Genomic DNA, 26,827 nt, shown 5'->3' on the forward strand with positions numbered 1-26,827 from the left:
TTATTCAATAAGAAAGCTTCACAACAATGCCATGAAGTAGATGACTCAATGTCCCATTTGGTAGATGGAAAACCTGAGGAAACGCTATTGCATGATTCCTATAACACAACACAATAGGTTAGACATCACCAAACTAGAAGTAATACATATAAATTCTGTATTAAAAATCCACTTTTCCATTTCTTAGATTGACTTCTGGCCTTTTGGATATATTCCTCTCATTTGTGTAAAAATGTCATTGAATCTAATTAAATTAAGCATGGAATCATTTAAATCAGTATATATAGTTTCACAGACACTTATATGCAAAAAGTTATCACAGTTTTCTAAAATATAAATATAATTACACAAAAGCACATATCCATTGCTATAGAACTTATATAGTAGAAAATAACTTTTTTTTTGTAGGCAGATTTGTTTTCCTGTTTCAAGCAAAGGCTGTGTTTATCTTTAGTATAAAAAAGGTCTATTGTCAATCAAATACAAATTAAATATGCTACATATTCTCCAGAAAGCTTTGGATGTTTCTCTGCCGATGAAAAGAAGTTTAAAGATTTATGTTTTCACTCTGCTTTTTCTTATTATTAGTAGTCATCAACTCGGAAATATAGTGACTTTTTAAAAAAGAAAAGTATATATGGATGACCCTTTTCTGTTTAAATCTTAATACTGAGATATAAATAATAACTAGGAGCTTTTTTAGTTATACTTATATTGTTTACATATATTACATATAAACACATACATGGAAAGTAACAAAACTTTCTATCATTAAAGAAACGGGGAGCCTAATTTTCTTCTCTGATAAATCAGAACAAGAAATCTAGCACTTGAAGTCTCACATCAGAGGCCTGGAGATGAATACAGTTGCATTTCCAGTCACAACTCTGAGGCCAGATGGCTACACATTTTATAGCTACATGTCTACAAGCAGACATAATTCAAAATATATTAATGAGACATAAAAAGTGATTTCGAAAATCTAGTGGTTCACCTAAACTTTTTACAGTGTAATTTGAAGTATTCTGAAATTAATTACATGACTTTAAAGAAACAGGGAACATTTTTTAAAAAGAATATTATTATCGAGTCCAAAGCACACAAATAATAATTAATAGTAGCTAGTCGATGTTGACAGCCTGCTGTATGCAGACACTGTTCCAAGAGCTTTATTTGCATTAATGCATTTAATCCTCATAACAACCATATGAGGTAGGTACTATTTTTATTCCCATTGTAGAGATGAACGAGTTAATGCACAGTGGTGTTAAGAAACCTGCTCAAGGTCAAATAGCTCATATGTGGCACAGCCAATGTTCAAGCTTGGGCAGCCTGATTCCAAAGCCTGTACCCTCCACCACTAGATTTTGTGCAGTTTTAAGCCCCAAAGTCATTAACTAACTTGACAAATTAAGTTAATTTATCTTAAAACTCACAGAGACATTCCTACCCATTATAGCAAACACTTATATAGTGCATGATATGTGTCAGGCACTGTCCTTAGTGCTTTATGCAAATCAACTCTCCCAACCTGACATTTTGATAGACATCTGAACTGTCAGAAGCTGAAAACTTATGAAAGCACCAGTTGCCATGTATTAATGTAGAAATTTCTAAATAAACAATTGGATAGCTTATTCTACCAGAAATCTAGAGTGTTCGTCCTGTTACTAATCATTTGCAACCAACTCTGCTGGCCTAGATCCCATCAGTTCTTTCTATTTTCTTTTTAACTAAGGGAAAATGCTCCCAAGAGTCTCTTTTTCATTCTCATTTCTGGCCTAACACCAACTAATGATGCTGTTCAGAATAAGTCAGAAATGCCTACTAACAATACGACGTGCAGCCTGAAACTAGTGCTTGTGTATTTAAAGCAATATTAACTGCAAGTTCAGATACATTTAAACATCTTTTAAATGGCAATTCTTGTGGTTAATAATAATGCTCCGTTATTATTTATAAACCCAGGTTAGAGTTCAAGTTATATTGCAAATCTCATGCTTCTCCATTCTAGCCATCGAATGTGTCCAGTCATTTGTGCTAGAATATTGAAGTCCTGAATCCTCAGGGAAGACTATTGTTTGATTTTTTGCTAGAAGAATCTCAAGTGCTTCAGGTAGTATATGAGGTAAGATTTTCAGCAGCTCTGGAAGCTCTTCATATCCTGTGGAAAATGATGTTCCCCATCTTCCATTGGGGAAAACCATTTATAAATATTCATTTTATTATTAAGTATCACAAACAGTTTCCCTTGTGAGTGAGGAATCAGTGTTACCTGTCATTTGCTGTGTCTTCTTCCCTCAGGGTAGAAAGAGAGTTTAGTCACAAAGGCCACCTCAAATATTAGATTGGTCTGAGTTTAAAGAATTTCTTGACATCCAGCAAAAGCACTGATCCAAACCACATGAATATAAATAATATACAATATGTAGAAGTTTTTAGCTCCATGTGCCACAAATATAATTCATAAACAATTCCCACTAGATACCAGTCTTTGAAGCAATCCAGTCTCGATACTGAGTCACTCTCGTGTAGACCCCAGGTTTTTTGGGAAGAGCACATGATTGTCCCCAACTTACTATACCAACAAGGTACCAGATGTCATGATTATCATAAACCAGAGGTCCACCAGAATCACCCTGGAGAAAAAAATAAAAACATATTTAAAAATTTTAACTCTAATTTAATTTGGTAGGAAGGTCATTTCAATCATCTCTTCCACAGAAAAATAGGAAATCGATACATAGAACATGCAACTAGGCTAGATATCAATTATGTAATGTTTCTCTCAACTGAGTTAAAATTTTGTGCTAAACTTTAAAGTGCATTGTTTTTTAGAAAGACTAACATCCATATTAAATAGTTACATTATTTCTGGTTCAGCATTCTTGAATTTTTTTGCTGGTTTGATTAGATATTTATGCATCATTTGGTAAGCATGTATATAAAGTATGAGGTTAGTATTTGTGCGTAGGTGAAAATTTTCAATGATCTCTTCTGAATATTGTTACCTTATGTTTTATGGACCTATTCTTGGTCTTCTTTTACTCACCTAACTCAAATTTATGTTTGCTTGCTGAATTTTATATAAGCCCCCTGAAATTTTTTTTGGAACATGGAAGATTAACTAAATAAACAGATATAAACATAGAGGTTAAAAGTATCATCTCAGTAGTTGAATTGCCAAGTTTCAGGCCCAGCTCTATTAAATACTAATTGTGTGACCTAGGGTAAGAACTTAACCTCTCTGTGCCTCTTCCACATTCTTTATTTTTTTGTGAACTATTTATTGAATTTCTACTGTATGTCCAAGCATTTTGATGGACATTGAGAATATCATAATGACCAAAAGTGAATGGTCCATATGCCCATAGAACTTAAAGTTTAGGTTAAAAAAACCAATGTTAAATAAACCCACCAATTAATGCAAAATTCGACTGTGATAAGTGCTATAGAAATGTACAGTATGGTAATTTGACTGGTCAGGAAGGCCAGGAAAGTTTCCCCTGATGAGATATAATCAAGCTGATATCTAAAGGAAGAAGAGTTAACCATGAAGAGGAAAATGTAGATAAAACATGTTCTAGGTAGAAGGAATAGCATGACTGGCACATTCAAGGGCCTTTAGAGAAAAAAGAGGCTGAAGAAAAGACAATAAGGGAGCAAGTGGTATGCGATGGGGATATACAAGAAGGAAGAGACTAGTTCAAGTGGAGCCCTTTGCATCATTTTGAGTAGTTGTTGTTTTTTTTTTTTAATCTTAAGATAAAAATGAAGGTTAGCCACTGAAGTGTTTTAAAGAGGGTATTGACATTGACATGATCAGATTACATCTGGTTAGAAACCATCCTAGACTAAAGGAGCATAGAGTGAATACAAGAAGATATGGTAGATGGCTAAAGTGGCTGAGGCAGTTGAGAAAAGGAGGTGAAGGTAGGAAAGATATATAGAGAGAAAGGTAGAGACGGAGAGAGATGATCAAGAGACATTTAAGGAGGTAAAACCATTCAATTAGGTCATCAATTAGATAAGGGATAAGGAGAGAAAGTTAGAATAGCTTTTAGTCTTCTGGCTAGTTTAACAGAATAAAAAGGGCATGCTATTCACAGAGATATAAAACATAGGAAGAAGATCAGGTGAAGAGGGAAATAAGAGCAGAATCAGGTGCAACATTTTAAATGAGATGCTGTCGAAATATCCAAGTAGAGTAGAATATATGTCTGGAGATGAAAGGGGTGATTGGGGCTAAAAGTATAAATTTGTGAATTTATACTGCAGATAATTACCGTCTGCAAAAAAGATGATAATTGAAGCTATGGAAGAGAATTAGATCCTCTAGGGATAAAGTATAGAGAAAAAAGAGGAACAGACACAGGCTAGATCAAAATTTAATGTCTGGGATTAAGAGAATGATCCTGAAAAGGAGATGGAGAGGAAGCAGACAGAGACGTATGAGGAAAATTATTACAAGCCAGGAAAAACAATATTTCAGGCAAGAGCGTAAACATTGTTAAATGCTGTTAAGAGGTTAAAAAAATTAAGATCAAAAATCATTTGTTGGAGGTCATTGGTGGGTCATTGAAAAATCTCAGGAAATGCTTTTTTCATGAAGTGATAGGGTAGAAACCATATAGAAGTGGTTTGAGATGTTAGTAGGGGTTGAGAAAATTGAGACAATGGATACAAACATTTTTCCAAATATTTGATGATAAAGAGAAGATAGGGTGCTAACTGGAGGCGTTATGGGTCAAAAAAGTGTTACTTGTGTTTCCTTTTTTTCCTAACTTAAAAGAGTTGACAAGGCTCAAGGTGTGTGCCTAGAATAGGTGGCTGAGGAGGGGTGAGGATCACTGGAGATTAGAGGATCTAGGAACTAAGAATTCAGCATTCAAATGGGTTAGTGTTAATATTGCAGGGCTTGAGATGAAGAAGAAAATTGTTTTAGTGTCAAAATCATAGAATGAGAAGGACAAGAAGGGAGAGACTCGAAGGTAGGGATGAAAAAAGATACACGAGAGATGACGACAGAGCTGAATAAAATTGTCTTCAGTGGAGAGGCTTCTTTGTCTTTTGTTTTCAATTTTGTTTAAGAAAATAACAATAGACCATAAGAGTAATTGTATGAACCAGAAATAGGAGCAACAGATGTTAATTTTCTAATTTGTAAAACAGATAATTATAATACTGTTTTGATTTCAATATAGCAAATAAAATAATAAATAAAAAGTGCATAGCACTTGGCACATAGTAAACATTCAATATAATAATTTTTGTTATTATAATTATCAAATAAACTGAGTCCTTGGTGAAATGGAGGCCATTCTTTTTTGCTTCCAAGTGAAATATACGCCAAACTTAGAAACAGCTAATGAAAACTTTCCTTTTAATGTTTTGACCTTGACTTTAGACTTACTTTACATGCGTCTACTTTTCCTTCCATGAATCCTGCACATAACATTCCTGAAGTTATCAGGCCATCATACACATCTTTTCTGTTACATACATCAGTGCTTATGGTTTCCACCCTGGCTTGCCGAAGTTTATTTTGTGTAGGTCCTATTACATACACAAAATAAAATAAAACAAAAAAATGGGTTCTTCAAATACAATTGTAACTAAAACATGGAAGACACATAAATGGTATACTCCTAGGAGCAAAAGCACAATATTATTTTATTATTTTGTTGCCTGATTTTATTTTCTGCATCATAAATGTCTACATGCAAGGAACCATAAACATATATGCCCCGATATTATGTCATATTTGTGGATCTTTGAAAACTATTCGAACCCTTAAAAGTACATGTACGGATATCCTCCCGCCCCCCCCCAAAATACATGCAACATATATATATATATGCGTGTGTGTGTGTTTGTATATGTATGTGTGTGTGTACTTTTTTTTTCATGAAAAGGTCCATTACACTGACCTTGTCCGACTGGCATATTTTTTCATATAAGGAAATTGAGGCTTGGGGAAATTGACCAATTTTCCAAAAGCTATTCAAATAGAAACCAGGCTATGAGCTGCACAGAGCCATTTGCTCTATTCCCTGCTGTAGTGTGTTATTTAAGGGTGTCTTAAAGCATGGGAAATGGAACAAACGCCTAATATATGCTAGCAATCTGATGCCAGCACAGAGTAGGGCCAGGAATTAGGGGGAGAGAATACTGCACAATTGAATATGTGAAGGAAAGGAAGTAGTTTAGGGCTCCTGATTAAAACTATCAGTGAGTATCCCTAAGCTAGCTGTAAGGCAAGGGAGCACTAAAGGAGCCTTATAACAACCTCTTACAAAGTCAAGTTGGCGATGCATAGAGCATTTGAGAAATCTTACATGTAATAGAATTCAGTCCAAAAAAAAGTCAGCTTATGATACATTAGCATTGGTCTCCTAGTTTATTCTGGATATCCTTGATAGAACTTTAACTATTGCTTTATTTCCCATTTTAAAACATTCAATCCAACTCTCTCTTTAAAGGAAATAAACTAGTAACTAGAAATCTTAAGTTCTGGTCTGCAGTTATAAAATTTTAGAACTGATGTCTTTTAAACCTCATATTAAGTGGGACAGAGGAAGAAATATGGATTCTATTAACTAATCAAAATTGAAATTCTCAAAACATTCACAAAACACTTTCATGTTTATGATTAGTATAAATGCTAATTAAAACAGGGAAGAATTTTGACAAAAAAAAAAGACTATCATAAGATTGTGGTTTGAAGTACATGTTAATCAGGAGTGTTTACATATGGGAAATGTACAATATGCAATTACACTCCCTTCTACTTCCATACCATTTTGAACCTTTTCATAGCACCTAAAACTGTTTTTTTCTTCTATAATAGCCTTTCCCTTTCTCAACACTACTTCAATTAATTGTGAAATCCTCAAGAGTAAGGACCTGATTCCTTTAACTTATTTTTTTTGATGTGCAGAATTTTTCTTCTCAACTTTATTCAACCCCATCTTTAAACCCATATGTTCTTATTTATTTATTTATTTATTTATTCATTTATTTATTTATTTAAATTAGTTTCAAGTAAACAGTACATTGGTTAGACATCTGCATAGTTCGTAAAATGATCTCCCCAATTGCTCCCGCCCCTGACTCTCCACCTAGCCAAAGTATTAATTCTAACTGCATTCCCTATGCTGTGTTCCCCATCCCCATGACCATCCATCAGCTACTAATTTGTCCTTCTTTAACCCTTCGCCCCATTCTCCCAGCCCCGCAAACCTCCCTCTCCTCTGTCTGTCACCATATTGTCCACTATATTTGTGAGTCTGTTTTTGATGAGTTTGTTCTTTTTATTCCTTAGATTCTACATATAAGTGAAATCATATAATGTTTATGTTTCTCTGTCTGACTTAAATACCTTCTAGGTCCATCAGAACAATATCTTTTTCCTTCCTCTTTCTTTTAGCCTGTGTGTACCTTTTAATCTGAAGTGAGTCTCTTGTAGGCAGCATATGTAGGAGTCTCATTTTCTTATCCATTCAGCCACTCTATCTTTTGGTTGGAGCACTTACTTCTTTTCCATTTGAGGTACTTATTGATAGGAATGTAGTTGTTACCATTCTTTATTCCTGTTTTTGATACATGTTTTTTCTTTTTAAAGAAGTCCCTCCAACATTTTCTGTAATACTGGGTTGGTGCTAATAAATTCCTTTAGCTTATTTTTGTCTGGGAAGCTCTATATCTGTCCTTCGTCTCTAAATGACAGCTTTGCTGGATAAAGTATTTTTGGTTGTATATCCTGGTTCTTCATTCTGTCGAATATTTTTTGCCAAGCCTTTCTGTCTTGCATAGTTTCTTTTGAGAAATCAGCTGTCAGTCTTATGGGTATTCCCTTATAGGTAACTATCTGTTTTTCTCTTGCTGCTTTTAATATTCTTTCTTTGTATTTAACCTTTGGCATTTTACTTATGATGCATCTTGGTGTGGGCCTCTTCGGATTCCTGATTTTTGGAATTCTCTGGGCTTCCTGGGGTTTTATGTCCATTTCCTTCACCAGGTTAGGGAAGTTTTTCATTATTATTTCTTCAACCAGCTGTTCAACACTTGATTTTCTTCAGGTACGCTGATCAGACGGATATTTGGACCCTTAATAGTGTCTCATATGCTCCTTAAATTATTTTTATAGTCTTGGCATCTTTTTTCTTGCCGTTGTAATTGAATGTCCTTGGCTTTTCCATCCTCTAGATAGGTTATTTGATCCTTTATTCATTTTGTTCATTCCTTTGTTTATTCCATTTATTATACTTCTCATCTCAGATCATGTGTTCTTCATTTCTGACTAGTTCTCTTTTATAATTTCCATTTTAATTCTTAAAATTTTTATCTTTGTTAAAGTTCTCACTGAATTCATCTGCATTTCCTATAAATTCATTGAGCATCTTTATAACAGTGTTTTGAACTCTGCAGCTGTTAGATTACTTGACTCCATTATTTCTGGATCTCTGTTCTGTTCTCTCATATGGTTTCTGCTTCTTTATCTTCCCATTTTGGCTGCCTTTCTGTGTCTGTTTCTATGAACTAAGCAAAGCTCTTAAGTCTCCCAGTATCATTAGTGTGTCTTTCTGTGGTAGGTGTACTGTGGCAAGGTCCTAAGAGGGGTTCAGCTGCAGGCCAAATTTCACCCAAGCCTCTGCCCTCTAGGGCCACCTGTTAAGATTCAGCAAGCAATCCACAGATGCTGTGCTTATAGTTGCCTCAAAAGGCCACTCCAGAAACCAAGGATCGCTGCCTCTAGTGTGAGTCTAGGTGCTGCTCAGCAAGAAACACCTGAACTCACTGAGGATACACCTGGATGTGGCTTGGGTGGGGCTGTGAACGAGAGGAGGTAGAGTTTCAGGGAATCCTCTGGATGGGAGGACCTCTGTTATCCAGTTTGATGACCTCTCGGCTACGGCGGCTTTGTGGCTGCACGCTAGGAGTGGGGAGGGCTCAACAGAGAACAATGGATACTGTCAGCACTTCTGTACAGAGCAAATCTTGCCCTCACTCCGACAATGTCTTCCTGTAAGTCTCTGGTGCCCCCTGCACGCAGCAGAATCAGCACTGGGGCTCAGAGCAAGTATGTCCATCATCGTGAAAATTCACTTGTGGATGCGATCCCTTTAAGATGCATCTGCCACTGCTGCTGCTGCTGCTGCTGCTGCTGCCTCAGCCTCTGTCTCATTCAGCCGCTCGAGACTGGGCAGCTCCGCATCCTCGCCCCATCCTACATTCTGCCGTTGCAGGGTGATTTGGGGATTTCTCCTCAGTTGTTCATCTTATTTTCAGCTTAGTTGTTCAGCTTATTTTTCCTTGCTCCTTGCTCCTTGTTTCCATCACAACTTTGATTTGTTTGCCAGAGGGATGAACAGAGCCTCTATCATCTATGCCATTTTTTCCCTTCTTCCTTTAACTTTTTAACTCACAGTCCCCTGTTCTGCTCAGGGCCATACACACTGGAAGCATCAACATTATTTTTATACACACTCTAAAAAGGGATTCCCTAAGACAGCTTGTTGCAGCCTAAGACATATTTGTACTAAGTAAATTAGGTTGAATACTCACCATCATCTACAATGGATCCAAACCCTGTAACAAACACACTTGTTTTAGGTGTCAACTTTATAGATGCATCTGGGAGGCAAACTCTCTGGACTACATTTGAAAACTCAACTCGAGTAGTGAGCTGAGCCAAAGCAATATCATTTTCATTTGTTTCTCTACGGTAATTTTCATGAAGGATAATTTTCCCCACATTTCGTTGTACTGCGGGTGGTGCTATAGTTGTACCAAAAGTAGCAATCCATTGACTTGGGTCTTTATTTCTGCAAAACATTAAAGGATAAAATTTATGATGCTTAACTTTATACTTTAAAAAAGATTGAGACTGTTTTTCTCCCGAACTATTGGGATTATGCTCCTGAAAAATACCTATGGTGAATTTGCTGTTGATGACCTTATTTAAAAAAGAGGTGAAAAATACCGATGATATAAGTGAGAGTATGAAAGCTAAAAATATTTTACTCCTTTAAAATTAAAAAAAGCAAAGCAACTAAATGAAATTTTCATACTTTATTTGGATTAATAATAGTAATGGGTGCTATACAATTAATTTCCAGTATTTAACTCCTTGTTTATTAGAAACTTGTCAGATTATCTTTTTTCTATGCTTTCAATGAAATGTGTAGATATTAATTTGCTTTGGTACTATATATACCAAGGGGCATTCTTCCTCTGTATCAGACACTTCATCCACTCTTATTTTATGATTCACTTGTCACCTCTTGTTCTGTCTTCTAATTATCTTCATCGAGAATGACTAGAAATATATAGAAACTTGAAATTCTCTTCGTAGAGAAAAATTATGTAGAAGGAAATCACAGAGGAGAATCGAAAAAGAAGATTTCCTTGTGCATGCAGGATTACTGTGTTGATGAATCATAGATGTGTAAGTGTAATAAAAACTTGAAAGATCAGTGGTTTTCAAAGTACTAGGCACTGCCCCAGGCATGAGCAGGCAGAGCCCTGGGGTGGGAACCAGGAAATGGGAAGGGCTCTTCTCTCAGTTGTTTTACTTATTTACATTTTAAAGGAAGATTTTATTCAAAGCTGAAATCTTAGGGCTAAAGCTTTCATTTGAATACCAGAAGATACAAGATATGCATGCCTTCAGTCCTCAAGAAGCTTGAGTACATAAAATAGAAACCCACCTCTTCAGGCATTGTCAATCAGAAGGGAAACCTCATGTAATAGGCGCAGTTCAACCTGTTTGTGAATAGGGACACTGAGACTTAAAAGTTGAATTGCCCAGGTAAGGGACATATCCAGCTGGTTAATGTCAGAGAGAGCTGGCTCAAGTCTCATGATATCTTTCCTGTCAAGAACTTTCTCCCCATCCACAGTGTTTCATAGGACCCTTTTCTATGAGCATAAAGGTACTAAAATTTGTCTTAAACATGGTCTTTAAAAAAAATACACTATTTAATGGGGGCAAATTTAAAAACTCTGGATAATTGTGGTATTGTTTTCAAAGTACCCTGTATTTTTCTTTCACAACAGTATATGTTAACTGTGCAATAAAATTATAACATCTCAAAACTGAACCATTTCCAAGATCATCACCTTCCCCAGTTCTTTTAGATTATTATTATTGGCATAAAATATGCTATAATGTCACTCATATTTTAAGAACTTCCTTTGAGTCCACAACCACCTTCACCTGTCAAATTTCTCTGTTCCCATTCATTTGAAACTCCTTGAAAGTGGCATCTAAGCTCACTGAATCCAATTCTTGTCCTCTATTCTCTCTTCAATTCATTTCCATCCCTATCATATCACCGCAATTTCTCTCATCAAGGTCACCAGTTATCTCTATTTTATCAAACTCAGTGGCCAATTCCCATTTAGTTTGTCAGCATACAGAGACTGTACTAGACCTGCCAAAATGTATATCTCAATCACTTTAGTTTATATTCTTCATTAAATGTTAATAAATTAATATTCTGGATTTATTATTTTTAACATAAGCAAGGCTAAGTAATAAACCAAAATGGATGCCACTCCCAAAAACAAGTGTGAAGACTGGAGCACTATGTGAACAAAAAATCAGAAAACCTTAAAAAAAATTAGTGAAACTCAAGTAAAACCTAAGGCACGACACCAGTTATTTTGGGAGTTATAAATATATAAGTGAGTCTTTCTTCTTTTGTCTCATGAGAGAGTGATAGACAATCACCTTAAATTCATTAGGTCATTCCTATTACACATTTACCCCATAAATAAAGGTGTGGGCAACTTGGAACTATTTAAATATTACTCTTAGAAAGATAGTCAAGAGCCCGCTAGACTCACCAAAGATAGTATACTAGAAAGGGTGTGTGAACAGTGTCACTGGCCAGGGCTTCATTCAGAGCCTTTATCTTTAGAGTTTGAAAAAAAAAGAAAAAAAAAAATTCTGTATCCTGATGCTGAAACCTCAGGAAGGAAAGAAGGTGTGCCCTTATCTCCTGGGGCAATAGAGTGCCTGTGTATATCTGTGTACATGAACTGAGTTTTTAGAGGTACATCACAAGCAGATTGCTTCTCTCAGGGCCTATATGACTAGTCTTCCATGCTGTGAGGGCAATGAGACAAGTTGGCAAGTCTCTCCAAACATCTACACACCTCTCTAGTTCTCACAAGCCCACTGGGGTTCTTAAATAAAGCAGTTGGAAGGGAGAGCTTCTAGAGTGATACCTTTGATTTTTTTTTCTTATTTATAAAATGATAGTTGATGTTGAGAGTGAAAGGATAGAAGGATTAACTGAAAACAAAACAAAACAAAATAAAACAGAAGTCGAATTTTCTCCTTGACTACATGGAAGAATTTAAACTTGTTATGTGACAGCCTGCTGAAATGTGAAAAGGTTAAAGGATAATTAAAATCTGAAACTGGACAAAGGAAGTCTATACCTTAGGCCTAGTTTCTGGAACCCCTAACCGCATTCTGTTAATCATGAAACTTGTAACAATGAGCTCATATGCTAACTGCCAATTTTAGCCTGTGTAACCCTGCTTGCTTGCGTGGCACGAAAAATAATCAATTGTATATAAGCTGAAAATTACTGTTTGGCCATCGCCCATGAGAATACTGGCTATTGCCCATGGGAACATAGGCAATCACCGATAAGAACATAACATTCTAACAACAAGCTTTCTGCTTCTGTACTCCCCGCTTGCACACCTGACCAGTGGGTTGACAGGTAGTGAATAGGAGAGAAATAGACCTTTGTGTTTAAGATAGAATGAAGAATGGGATTTAGGGCTTAAAAACCTTGTATCTTGGCATTTCGGGTTGCTCCTTTGTACAGGACAGCCGCCGGCTAATAAACAGCCTTTGAGAGCATACTTGGTTTGGTCTACTCTATACAGGCCACAACAGTTACATGTATAATAGTCTTTTTCTCTATTTGCTTCAGTCTTTCTGCTAACCTGCTTTCCAATTCTTCTACTACTGTTCTGTTTAGTTTATCATTGAACACATCTTTTTTTTTTTTTTTTTAATTTCTTCCCCTCCACCTCCTGATTACTCTAGCACCCATCTGGCACTACACACAACTATTACAGTAATATTGACTATATACCCTATGTTATACTCTAAATCCCTGTGAGTGTTTTGTAACTAATCATTTGTGTCATTTGTACTTCTTCACCTCTTCACCTTTTTTACCCAGCCCCCCAACCCTCCTCCCCTCTGGCAGTCATCAGTTTTTTTCTCTGTATTTGAGTCTGTTTCATTTAGTTTGTTCATTTCTTTTGTTCCTTTGATTCTGCGTGTAAGTGAAATCATATGGTATCTTTATCTTTCTCTGTCTGATTTATTTCACTCAGCATAATAACCTCTAGGTCAATCCACATTGTTGCAAATGATGAGATTTTATTTTTTAAGGGCTGAGTAATATTCAATTGTATATATGTACCATAACTTCTTTATCAAATCGTCTATCGATGAGAACTTAGGCTGCTTCTCTATCTCGGCTATTGTGAATAGCGCTGCCGTGAACATAGAGATGCATGGACCTTTACTAACTAGTGTTTTGGTTTTCTTTGGATAAATATCCAGAAGTGCAATTTCTGGGTTAAAAGGTAATTCTATTTTTAATTTTTTGAGATACTGCCAAATTGTTTCCCATAGTGATTGTTTCAATTTGCAATCCCACTAACAGTGTATGAGAGTTCCCTTTTCTCCACATCCTCACCAGCATTTGTTGTTTTTTGATTCATTGCTGATAGCCAACCTTCCAGGTGTGAGGTGATATCTCATTGTGGTTTTAATCTGCATTTATCTGATGATTAGTGACCCTGAGCATCTTTTCACATGTCTGTTGGCCATCTGTGTGTCCTGTTTGGAGAAATATCTGTTCAGGTCTTCTGCCCATTTTTTAAATTGGATTGTTTGTGTTTTTTGCTGTTAAAAGACCCATTCTTTGAAAATTATAAGTCATTGAAAAAAGAAATTGAAGAAGATACAAATAAATGGAAACATATACCATGCTCATGGGTAGGAAGAATCAACATCATTAAAATGACCGTATTACTCGAAGCAATCTGTAGATTCAATGCAACCTCTATCAAAACACCAATGACATTTTTTTCAGAGAACTAGAATAATCCAAAAATGTATGTGGAACCATAAAAGATCCTTAGTAGCCACAGCAATCTTTAGAAAGAAGAAGTTGGAGGTATCAAACTACCTGATATCAAAATATATTACAAGGCTATAGTAATAAAAACAGCATGGTACTGGAATAAAAATAGACACATAGATCAATGGAACAGAATGGAGAGCCAAGAAATAAATCCATGTCTATATGGTCAATTAATCTATGATAAAGGAGGCAAGAATACACAGTGGAATAAAGACCGTCTCTTCAATAAATAGTGTTGGGAAAACTGGACAGATACATGCAAAAAATGAAACTGGACCACCTTCTTATACCATAAACAAGAATAAACTCAAAATGGGTTAAAGACTTAAATGTAAGACCTGAAACCATAAAACTTCTAGAAGAAAACATAGACAGTAAACTCTCTGACATAGCAATTGCTAATTTTTTTCTGATATATCTCCTTGGGCAAGGGAAACAAAAGAAAAAAATGAACAAATAGGACTACATCAAACTAAAACGTTTTGCACAGCAAAGGATACCATTGCCAAAATGAAAAGACAATCTACTTAATGGGAGGAGATATTTGCCTACGATACATCTGACAAGGGGTTAATATCCAAAATTTATAAAGAACTCATGCAACTCAACAATGAAAAAACAAACAGTTCAATGTAATAGTCTTTATACTAAAATCATTTATGATATAGTAGGAAAGATAATGGTAGTATCATGATAATACAAAAAAATATATGATAAAAACCATGAAAATGATAAAAACCAAACATCACAGATACTGAAAATAGAGAGGGGATGAATGTGAATAGGGCATAGAGTAAGTATAATGCATTTTAGGGGACAGAGCAAGGATAATGGAGCAAAGAATAAGCTGGTGAGGCTGCACTCTTGCCAAACACTGAATCAGTTAATGGCAACTGCCAACAGCCCTGGTGAACTTACTTGCGGAAGCAGTGAGCTGCTGTGAGCAGCCACGTGTTACTGATGAGGCTGGCTCCACACTGATGACCAGCATCTCTGAGCTGGAGGCTGGCCTGCCATGGCCACTCTCCTTCCATAGCTGTTTCCCTTCCTTGGACAATCCTTTCTGTAGAAGTAGATGCTGGTAATGGCATGTTTGAAGATGTCATCCTTATTCCACAGCCTGTCACAGAAACATGTGTTAACTCGTTTTCATGAATAGGAAGGGGTGAAAAGCATATCTTGACTTGCACTGAGTATCGATGTTTAGATAATCCATTGCACCTGCTACTCTTTAATCCCTTCCTAGCACTCAGTCTCCAAGGTTATTCTGTAGGGGTGCTACTGATTCTACTGAGATTCAGAAGAAATATTTACTAGCATTTCAAGGCATCCAATCCAGAAATTAACTTCTGTCTCTCTACATAAAGCATATAGAAATAAATAAATAGGTAGATAATTAATTGAGCATCAAAAATGTATAGATCCTCTGCTAATTGTTTTAGATACATTTACAATAAAACACTTTTCAAATGCGAAAATTCAGCTTTAGAGAGAGAACATAAATTTCTAGAGGTTATTCAACTGGTAAGTGACAGAATTGGATATAAAATTAGGAGAAACCACATCAACATTTGTATTTTTACTACCGAGAGAGAGCCCAATACCAAATGTAGGTCATGATTCTCCCTTGACATGAATCTATACTTTGTCTTTGGAAAGCTCTGAATTTTAAGTCTTAAACAATAATGACCTTTTCTAGATTTCTAAAATTTAAAAGTCTAGTTTTTAAAAATTCTAATTCCTTGATAATAAACCCTCAGCTGATGAGGCTTCAAATCAACCTTAAATAAGACTTGAAAGTATATTAGTATACTTTATTAGTGTATCTTTTAAAATTATTTATATTTTTAATAACACAAGTTTCTCTTTTCCAAAAAGAAATTTTATTCAGAAACAGGTAAATATTGTTGCCTGAAATTATATTTTCAGATTCATCATAATGCACCAGGATTAAATAGCTTTGGCTTAAGGTGAGCATAAAATTAAACAAATAGGGTTTCTATGTTAATATGGTACCATAACAGTTGTGCCTAGTACTTTCTCTCCTGACTTGCCCTTAAAATATGTATGAAGGTAATAATAATATAAATAATATCTACTAGTTATGAGCCAGGCCCTGTACATAGCACTAGATATATTTTCTTTAATTTACATAATAACTCTCTAGGGTAGGGGTTATTATCCTCATATTGCAAATGAAAAATTGAATCCATAGTATTGTTCAAAAACAAAAGAATCAAAATCATAAAAATTAAGGAAAAATAAGAAAACATTATAAATTCCGATAGTAATTTTCAGTAACTGTGATATACAACATGTTGCTTTGAGAAGCAACTTCTTTGACTACACAAGTTCTATCTTGTGAACTAGAAATGTGTGGAAAGCAAGAAGTTTGGCAAAGTCATGGGCTCACTGCTACTGTCACTTCCCAGCCCAGAAAATAAAGCTGCACTGCACTTGTCCCCAACCAAACAAAACCATAGTTTGAATAATCCCATTGTGACTCGTTAAATCTTTGTTTTATGTGTGTATTCAAAAGCCACAATTTCCAGTGCACCATCCTTTTAAGGAGTGCAAAAAAGATGAGAATTGCTATGAAAATGTAGTTACTTCATTCAATGATTTGAGTGTGTATCTCCAAAATTTATATGTTGAAATTCTAACCCTTAAAGATGATGGTATTAGTAGGAAGGATCTTTGAGAGATGCTAAATCATGAGGGTGGAGCCCTCACAAATGGGATTAGCAGTTTAACAAAGAGGCTCCAGAGTGATCCCTAGCCCCTTCTGCCATGTGATGATTGCAAGGAGAAGTCTACAAATCAGAAGAGGGCCCTCACTTGACCATGCTGGCATACTAATCTTGAACATCTAGCCTTCAGAACTGTGAGCAAACATTTCTGCTGTTTATAAACTACCCAATCTGTGGTATTGTTATAGCACCAAGAATAAACAGATACTTCATGAAAAGCAATTTAAACAGAGAAAGGAGGAGTACTGCCATCAGTGAATAAATGGAGCTGGTGGTACAAAGGGGGAGGCTAGTATAGTTTTCATTTACTCTGCGTGCAAGAGCAAAACTTAAGCCTGCATTTAATTATACAGCACGGTTAGGGCCACCCAAATCAGATGATATATAAACTCAGAAGACAAATATGTCTCTGAAAGTTATTTTCTACAAAAAAAAATTCGGACACATGTGCTTGATAGCAGCAAAGATATGCAAGAAAACAAGACCTTACTATAACAAAAGCAGACAACCACAGGGAAAAAAATATGCTATGATAAGAGTACATAAAACAATAGGGCTCTCTCTGATTAAATAAAATTTTTAAAAAATCACAAAAAAATGTCATAGCAGGTATAAAATCCACATGGAAGAATTAAAGAAAAAGTTATACCAGACAATGAAGACAAGTGATTTTCAGTAGTACATATCTGATAAAAAAAATCTTTCAGAATGCAGAGGAAAGGAACCTGAACTGGAATTAAAAATAATTCTTGATATGGAGGTCAGAAAATGGGCATTCAAATAATAAATCATTTGTCTTTCTGAGGAAGGAAAAAAAAAAAGAAGCAGAATCAATCATTAAATTTATAACAAAGTAACGTTATTCCAGAGCAAGAAAATAGTAGTGCACACATTGAAAATGCTCATCGTGTCCTTGTCAAAATTCAGTGCAAAACACAACCATATCTAGCTGTCTGGGCAAAAAAAAAATTATGGGATAAATATTTTCTAATTTTATTCACGAACAAAGAAGAGAACCCACATAAGAATAAAAATCATACCAGACTTAGGCTGCTATAACAAACATACAAAAAAAAAAAAAAAGAAAAAGAAAAAAGAAAGAAAAAAAAACCTAAAAAACCCCCCCAAAAACCAGAATAATAGGTATAGAAATATTTGGGAAAATTTATTTATCACCCAATAATTCTACAAGACATTAAGATAAAGAAAATGAAAAGAGATTATTACAAATGCAAGTACTCAGAAAATATATTATTCGTATAATTTTTTTTGTTCAAAAATGACTTGAAGATACAGTTTAGCAGGCAAAAAGGTAAATCTAAATCAAGACTCAAGAATGGAAAATAGTAAAAGTATAACAAGAGACTTTGGTGGGGAATAAACAATTTTAACTAGGGGACAAAATGGAACATGATGTTTTAAAAAAGAATATTGCTAGAGTATGTACAGATTAGTTATAAGTAAAATTGTGACGTTATTTATCAAAAATTGGAAAGTCAACTTAAGTTGAGAAGAGAAATTTAGAAGTTCCTCATTATGTATAGTTTTTAGTTTATCCTTGAGTTTGATAAATAAAAAATAAAGGTTTATATATGGATCTAACAAACATAGGGCAAACAAGAAGATATAAACAGAAACAAAATGTATATTACAGAAAGAGTACAATAGAGGAAAATATGTACCAAAAACCAGAAAACATAAATGGGACGAACAAATATATGAATATTGACAATATTTGGAAATATGTTAGATGTCACATGTTATAAATAGAGAATAATCATTGTTTTTCAGTGTCTCTACAACATTTTAATGGGCATATATTTGTCCACAAAAGACTGTAAATATTCGTCGATATGGGGAAGGGGAAGGCAAATTTAATACGTACCAAATATTTCAACAAAAATGTAAGAAGCCTAACTAGTTGCCACTTTAAAACACTCTCTGAATTGTGAAAGAATATAGTAAAAGATAATCATTTAAGTATTAGAATGTTAGAAATATAATTACATATGTTATAATATTAAAAATACTGTGTAATTTTTTTACATTATGTAAGTCACAAAACTTAAAATGTATTTGGTGAAAGTTTAGAAATTTAAATGTTTAAAAAATAATAAACAATAATAAAAAGACTAAGTGTTTGTCTTACAAAAACAAAATGAACAAAAACAGTTTGGTATTATTCCAGTGAACATCTTGCATTATATATGAATTTTAAATCATTATGTTGTATACCTAGAACTATTATGATATCGTGTTAATTATACCTCAGTGGAAAAAAAAAAAAACCTAGGTAAATTCTATCTCTAACTTTTCTTTGGCTTTTACTTATTATCTTTGCTATGAAAGAGACAGTCAAATATGAGTTTTGGAACTTACGGCTGTTGAGAAGATTTCTCATCTTTTTGCTGTCGATAGCTGAAATAAACAAAACATGAATTAGTTAGTAGAAAAATATATCCTTATATTCATGTAATTTTATTCAAATGATCACGATAAGAAATGCTTATTATCCAAAGCATACATATTTCAAGAGGGCATGAGATTTTTCATAACCATGTTATAAATAACTTTCTGATGTAGTCCAAAATATATAATTTTACTTTAAAATAAAAAGAGCATTTTGTTTTTATTTTTGCCAAAAAGTCAGAAAAATAAGTTAAGAAATTGGAAAGAATGATAAGGATAAATGTCCCTGATTGCTTTCTTTGGGAGTTCTAGTGTAACTCAAAGAAACAATCTCCAATTCCCATTACAACTGGTGTTCACTTTCTCTAGCCTGTGTGTGTTAGTAGCCCTGGCAGTCCTGTTGAAAGGGCAACTCCAGATAGCTAAAAACATCACAGACCCCTCACAGCCCAGTTTCTAGACCCTGGTCTGCAAAGGGTGGGAATTCAGTCAGTTCTGGTTGATGACCTTCTCCCACTGAGGATATCTCCCTCATGGTGAATAAAGTGGAAGATTGTAGATCTGGCATGAAGCTCTTATATACAGCCAGTCCAGGGACCCCACCCATACCACAGTCTCTTCCTCCACTTTGTTTCCCTCTGTGACATCTTTTTCCCTTCAAAGTGTTTATTTAAACTCAGTTTTATTGGATTTTTGGTGGCTTGGTGTTTGTTTTGTTTTGTTTTGTTTTGTTTTGTTTTGTTTTGTTTTGTTAGAAAGTAAATAGAGAAGTATATAATAAGTTGCTCGGGAACACTGATTTTCCTAAAAGAAGGATGTGAGTCCCAAATCCTACTAGAGACTTCCTGGACATTTTACCTTTCTTTATTTAAGAAGAGATATGTTTGTGGCAGAAAAAAATATATGCAGTAGAATTTTGATTATTGAGTATGGTGATAGAATAGTTATTTTGATATTAAAACAACATGTATAATAATTCAGCGTACATGACCAAGAAAGCAAAAAAAAAATTTTTTAATTGTAAAATGAGAAATTCTACACTTTGACATCTCTTTTGTGATAAATATTTTACATTAACATATATGATCATACATTGGGGTAATTATCAGAATTGAGATTTAATTTGAGATTGCCATTTATAGTGTCCTGGAAAATACCATGTTTTATTTTAGAATATAATTGATTGATAATAAAAGCGGATACCATACTCTTCAATATTTCTAACTATTTCTTGAAAAAGTTGTCATTAAAGTGTATGCAATTCCATATCAAAATATATTTAAAGGGGTTTTATAATTTCTAACAGCATAGAAATTAACTTTAGACAATCCGTTTCTTAAATTCATGGTTGCTGGGAGGGTAAATACTTTCAGGTTCAAAGAGCAAGTCTTATTTTTTGGTATTAAATCAGAAGTAACTGAACTTGGAAATAATCTGAAGCAATGAACAAAGCTGGGACACCTATGGTGTGTGAGACATATGCCAGAGTTCGGGGGGAGAGGTAAGAAAATAAAAAGACAAAGTCCCTATCTTGGCGCTACAATCTTATCTGAAACATTGTTTTGCTTTCTCTAATTATGTATTGGTTTAAAACAAAACAAAACAAAACAAAGCAAATACCTCTCAGCTAGGATTCCAGCTAGCTTTGAGGTAATTTAAGTTTCGTAAACTTTTTGAACTTCATTTTCTTCCACTTTTGGGGGAAAACAAAATGACAGCTTTTTCTAATTTTGTTTTGTGAGGAATAAATGAAGAGATGAATGAAAAAATATTTTAAATTGTAAATAAGCAAGAGAACTTCACAGTTTATGTCAATGATTCTTTCTACAGGAGTAAACCTTAATAAAGATGTCTATTGCATTGATACTGTAAAAGCTAACCCCCAGAACTGACCTGTAAAGTCCTCTGGGAGTTAGAATGCCTGGGCCAGGTCTGGCCTTAAGGCTTGCTAGTCCCATGTCTTACATCTTCCTTGATCTCAGCTTCCTTAAAATGGTAAAAATAATATCTACTCTGTTATGCTTTTGAAATGATCTAATATGACAATACATGGAAAAATTTTAAGAAACCAAAGCAGAGGCCCAAATCAAATATAAGACAAATCTTCATAAAGCTAAACTTCACCTTATAGAAAATTTTTATTTTAGTTTTATTCCACACTGATATGTGTATATCAGTGGTGAATTCTTAAAATGAGAGAATACATTGACCTAAATTCTTATGAGAGGATTGTAAGGGAAGGGAATCACAAATATGATAAAAGAACTTACATGTGAGTGTTAATGATGGTTTGTCTATAGTCAAAGGCAACTGTTTTGTCTTTAGACTTTGATATAAAATATTCTCAATTTTTGTCCTGATTTGCTCAGCACTACCAGTAGATGGGTATCGAAACATGAGCACCACAAGAATGTTCACACCATTTTCATCTGGACTAAAGAGTAAGAAAAAACAAACAAACAAACAAAATACAGATAGAGAGAATAAAGCTAGTTCTCTAACAATTAATTGTTTTTAAATGTTAACATTCACACTAATTTTTAAAGAAACAATGGATGGCATATGTGTATATCAAATTTACATTATCTCTAGAAATACTGGCTAAGATACACAGCTAAAAAAAATTGTTCTCTCCCCTTACTTAGCTTATAGTCTAGAGGAGGTTGTGAGAGAAGGAAACGTTCTTGAAATAATGCTTTTTGTGCACTTAAATGATTTGCTTTTCAAGGAATTCTGAACCAAAGTTGTAATCAACATCATTATTCTTCAGTAGTGATGTGGCAGGGACAATGCTTTGTGTCACCAAACCCTGAGCACAGATATAGACTTCATTTCTAGCCTCCCTTGCAGTTTATTGAAACTGTCTAGTGAATTCTGGGCAATAGAATGTGTAGAGAAATGAGGGACCCCACTTCCAGGCCTGACTCCTGAAAACCTCCCATACCATTTTCCATGCCTTCCTTTATTTTGCCACTCTTCCTTTATTTGCCAACCAGATGCAGAAGGTCCAGTGGGCATTTCCACAATCTCTACCAGCACTTCCCCTGCTTACACTTCTGACTTGCTGAACTGAACCACCAAAGTGAAATAAACCTTTATTGTGTTAAACCATTGATATGTTGGGGTGTGATGGTCAGTTAATATGTTTGATAAGTGAATGATTAGAGAAAGCAGTTATAAAAAGAAATATTTTGATAAAAGTTTCAAATATATTAATTTATACTGTAAGATATAGGTCTAGAAAACCTCTAGTCACTTTTGGAGAATCAACTTCATCTGAAACATATAAAGAAAGAAGGAAGGAAGAGAGAGAAGAGGGAAGGAAGAAGGAAAGTAAGGAAGAAATAAAACTAGGGAGGGGGAGATTTTGGGGGAGAAAGAAAGAAAAGGCTCCTTAAACATATGTGTATTTACTATAAAGAAGTAAGCAGATAGATAAATATTATAAATATATATGTGTGTATATATTATATATTAATATCTACAGAAATAGTTTAAAAACTTTAATCAAAATAGGTAGAAAAGATATATTATTCTAATAAATGCCAAGCTTTTGGATGATATAAATGACATAAAGAGCACATTCAGAATGGATTCTGGTAATTTATTTTAGCCTCTGACAACAAGTGTATGTTCAATTTATGTATATTGTCTTTTATCAGCACATAAAAATGAAAAGCATTAAAAATAATAATAGAAATGCAAAGACATTAAAGAAAAACCTTATTGCAGAGAAACTCATAGGCTCATTAGGACAATCAAAAAGAACAGAACTAAGTTCTTCTGAGCTGCTAGTTTAAGGAGCAGGGTGTGTTAGCAGCACCATTCCTCCTCTTCCTGTATTTTTTTTCTCTGGGAGAGTACTTTTTTTTTTTTTAATCTAATAATTGATATTGTTTCTTGTCATAGAGCATTTTACATATTTCTATTGGTAATGGGAAATGGCTAGGCAATATAAAATAGGCTGCTCAGGATTTATGAAATCTTTGTGTTCCTGCAAAGATTTGCTCAGGGAAGCAGAGCAATTGCTTGTTAATGGTTCTAGTTTAAAGTTGCAAACCAAGTTCACATACCTTATTTGGATAACATGAGATTTGATAAACCGACCTGCTCCAGAAGAACGCTGAAATATCCTAGACATCTGATTAGAAAAATTTTAAGAAGTATTAGTCTTAAGAAAAATATTACCCTGACTTATATCTAGAAACTTGAGTCAATAGCAAGGATTTCGATTTATTCTTAGATATGTGAACTGGTTGTTCACAGTGATAAGACTAAATCAGATTCTAATTCTTATAGAACTGAACAACCTTAACAAAATTGTTCAATTTTGCTAAGCCTCTGAAATCACAATAATAATCACAATATCAACTTCATAGAGTTGTTTTGAGAATTAAATGAGATAATATATGTCATACATTTCACACCTTGCCTGGCATATTGTAAGCTATTAATAATGTTCATTTTGATTTTCACCAAATGAATTAACATATCTGCGCTTCTTTTTAAGGCAGTATCCTCATTTTTAAGAAAGTCCACCCTAAGTTTGGCTTGTTCTCGAATATGGTATGCAGTTCATTATTGATATTAATTTATTAATTTCTTAAAGATTTTATTTATTTAATAAATGTAATATTTATTCTGTGACTCTGACACCCTCACTTATTAGTCATCTCTCTGTGGCAGGCAGGTTTTCACAACTGGTACTAGGTTTAGAAATAAGTTTCACCATGCTCCATACTGTCAACAATTTATTACTCAGCTTTTCCAGTCTGAACCATTGAATGATTTGGGATGTTTGGTAAACTGATTTCCTAAAGGGTCCTGATTCCCAAAAGACTGTTGAGGAGCTGCCTTAGAGACAAAAAAACACTAGATTGAGAGTTGGAAATTACAGGTTCACATAAATTTACACAAGGCCCACTTCCATGGTAAATCTTGCCCCTCAGTTGCTACATCCTTCGGGAAGGGGGACTATTGCCTCCTTCCCCATGAGATTCCTCCCTCTCCTTCACTTTTCTAAACTAGTAACAATACTCAGTAGATTTTAGCTCCTAAATATTGATTCTACCTCCTTTCCCTCAATCCCACTGTAATGGTCTAAAATCAGTTCCATTAAAACCTGTGTCCAGGCCTTTGGAGTAGTCTCTTCACTTACAGCTGTATGTGGTTCTAGTCTATATTTCCTCTCCTCCATTGTTCCCCCACAATGCTAGCAACCAGAATGATATTTCTAAAGTGCAAATCCTTCTCTTGGCCCTTGCCCACTCCCACTTCCAAAGCCTAGTCTCTATCTAAAGCCTGTTCTTTCCTAAGCCCACTAGACAGGTTCACACCTCTGTGACTTTGCACATTCATTTCCTTCTTCCAACAACACACTTTTTTTTTTCCTCAGGAAATTTCTTCAGTGAAAATTCTGTTATTTTTCAGAAACTCCAGTGACAACCAAGTTACTTTTGACTTGTCCTCCTCAGACAAAGGTGAACACTCCGGCATCTTGCCTATGATTCTATTACAGTAATTATCATGCTAGTTTGCAGTTGTGTTTCTCCCACTCTAGACTGTGAGCTGTGTGATGGCTGGGAGTGTGTCTGATTCATCTTTGTATCTCCAGCGTTTAGTATGGTGATTAAGCACATTGTCAACTACTAAAGCTCTCTTTTACTAGAAGGTGATTTTAGAAACATCATTTGACTTCTCTGTACCTATGTTTCCTCATTTGTAAAAGTGGAATTATACAGCAGTTACCTTGTAAAGTTGTTATAAAGTTATAAAGCATAGATGACAACAACAACAACAAACACCAAAGGAAAAAAAAAGAGACAGTAATGGCTCTGGCATATGAATTCAAGGAATCTGGCTCTAGATCTTGTGTTCTTAAGTACATTAAGTGACATTGACAGCCCTGAGTTCCTTCTGTACTTGACAACAGGTGTTCAGGTTGGTGGAATGAGAGAAGTTGTGGGGCAGGAACCCTTAAAGAAGGCCTCAATACATCTTTTATTTCCTGACTCTAAACCTCATAAAAGATAACCTCTTGGGAGCTTGCTTTTTTCCTGCTTCTGAGTTTAACAGGGCTAAGGGAACTGGTCCTCTCCAGAAACGTAATCATTATTGTAAGTTATTTATGGAGATGTTTAACTCATGTTTATATTTTTTTACTGAGAACTCATTAGTATTACAATTAGTCTAAATTACAAAAATCAATTGTATCTTTCCCTTTTCATGATCCAGTCCTAAGAACAGATCATTTTATTACCAATTATTCCATTTAAAACAAGATATCTAAGATCATGGTAAAATGGAAAAGTTCACCTTAAAATCTGTTACCAATTGTAATCTTTGGTTTGATCTCTAACATTAAAAAGCAAAACAACATGTTTGAAACAATACATGTGGCTCTTACTAACAGTATACCCAGTACTGTCTCCAGCAAGCTTGAGCTTATGCCTTCCCCTCTGTCTGGGAACTACATGCAGATTAAGTTTTCATGAAAAAGATCAGTAGTTACTGGAATCTCTTTCCAGGTCCACCCATGAAAACAAGTCAGGCAAATTCTGCAGACTTCCTTTTACTATCTGGGGAATATATACCAGCAGACGGCAAATACACCAACAAAAAAAATTCCCTTTCCCTTTCTTCTCCAAGAAAGCTTCCTGCCAGCTCAAATGATTTTTTTTCTTTTTTTGAACTCCTAAAATACTGATCATTCAAGTCATATATTTGACCATTATATTGTGTACTGTGGCAGCTCTCATGTTGTTATATCATCTTTTTAGCTCTTCTATTGTTATCTGAATCTTCAATTTGCATTATTTTATGCACAAGCTTCCATACATAAACCATATTATAGACTCCATAAGGAAGAAACTGTGCTGTGCAGACCTTGGTATTTTTCACAGAAGCACAAAGTGGATTGCACAATAACATTTTCATTAATTGAATAATTCTCCAGCTATGGTTAATCTTAACAGTGCAATGAAAAATATCCTGGTTTTTGTACTCTCTCACAACTCTCACATTTTACCCTGTCTCCTTCCCTTTTTCTTATGTATTTATTTGTTCAACACAATTGATTAGGAGTCTCTCATATTTCAGGCATTGTGACAACACTGGATAAAGAATAGTGAACAAAATGTTGTGGTGCCTATATTCACGGACTGAAAATATAGAAATAAATAAAAAGGCAACTAGTATAGTAAAGTCCTAGAGAATAATGGCTATGGGTCTATAATGGGAGAGGGTTCTCCAGGGAGGTGACATTTAAGTGATATATGAATGATCAAAAGGAATAAGATACAAAAAGAGCAGTAGTACGGGGTAATCTTCCAGGTAAAAGGAATAGAATGTGCAGAGAATCAAAACAGAAAAAAGAAAAGGTCAATATAGGTAAAGAGTGAGCAAGGAGGAGAGTAAAGAAGTTGGAGGAATAATCAGAGACAAAGTATTCAGGTCCTTGGAGGCCTTTGAGAAGAGCAT

The 26,827-nt window shown here is 34.6% G+C and overlaps 1 protein-coding gene across 1 annotated transcript in view; it reads right to left on the bottom strand.

The window, feature by feature from the left end:
- Positions 1-1,794: 1,794 nt before the first annotated feature.
- LOC120588152 (transmembrane protease serine 11F) overlaps positions 1,795-26,827 on the bottom strand; it is a 61,304-nt gene continuing 36,271 nt past the window's right edge. Inside the window, exons 4-10 of the mRNA XM_039845350.1 lie at positions 23,422-23,489; positions 21,619-21,782; positions 19,319-19,357; positions 15,108-15,309; positions 9,568-9,827; positions 5,414-5,556; positions 1,795-2,639 (exon numbers count right to left, since the gene is read on the bottom strand). Of these exons, the coding sequence (XP_039701284.1) occupies positions 2,481-2,639; positions 5,414-5,556; positions 9,568-9,827; positions 15,108-15,309; positions 19,319-19,357; positions 21,619-21,782; positions 23,422-23,489 (1,035 nt within the window). The 3' untranslated portion in view covers positions 1,795-2,480. The remainder of the gene's footprint in view (positions 2,640-5,413; positions 5,557-9,567; positions 9,828-15,107; positions 15,310-19,318; positions 19,358-21,618; positions 21,783-23,421; positions 23,490-26,827) is intronic.

This window comes from Pteropus medius, unplaced genomic scaffold (assembly GCF_902729225.1).
Source record: "Pteropus medius unplaced genomic scaffold, Ma_sr-lr_union100, whole genome shotgun sequence".
NCBI classification, from domain to species: Eukaryota; Metazoa; Chordata; class Mammalia; order Chiroptera; family Pteropodidae; genus Pteropus; species Pteropus medius.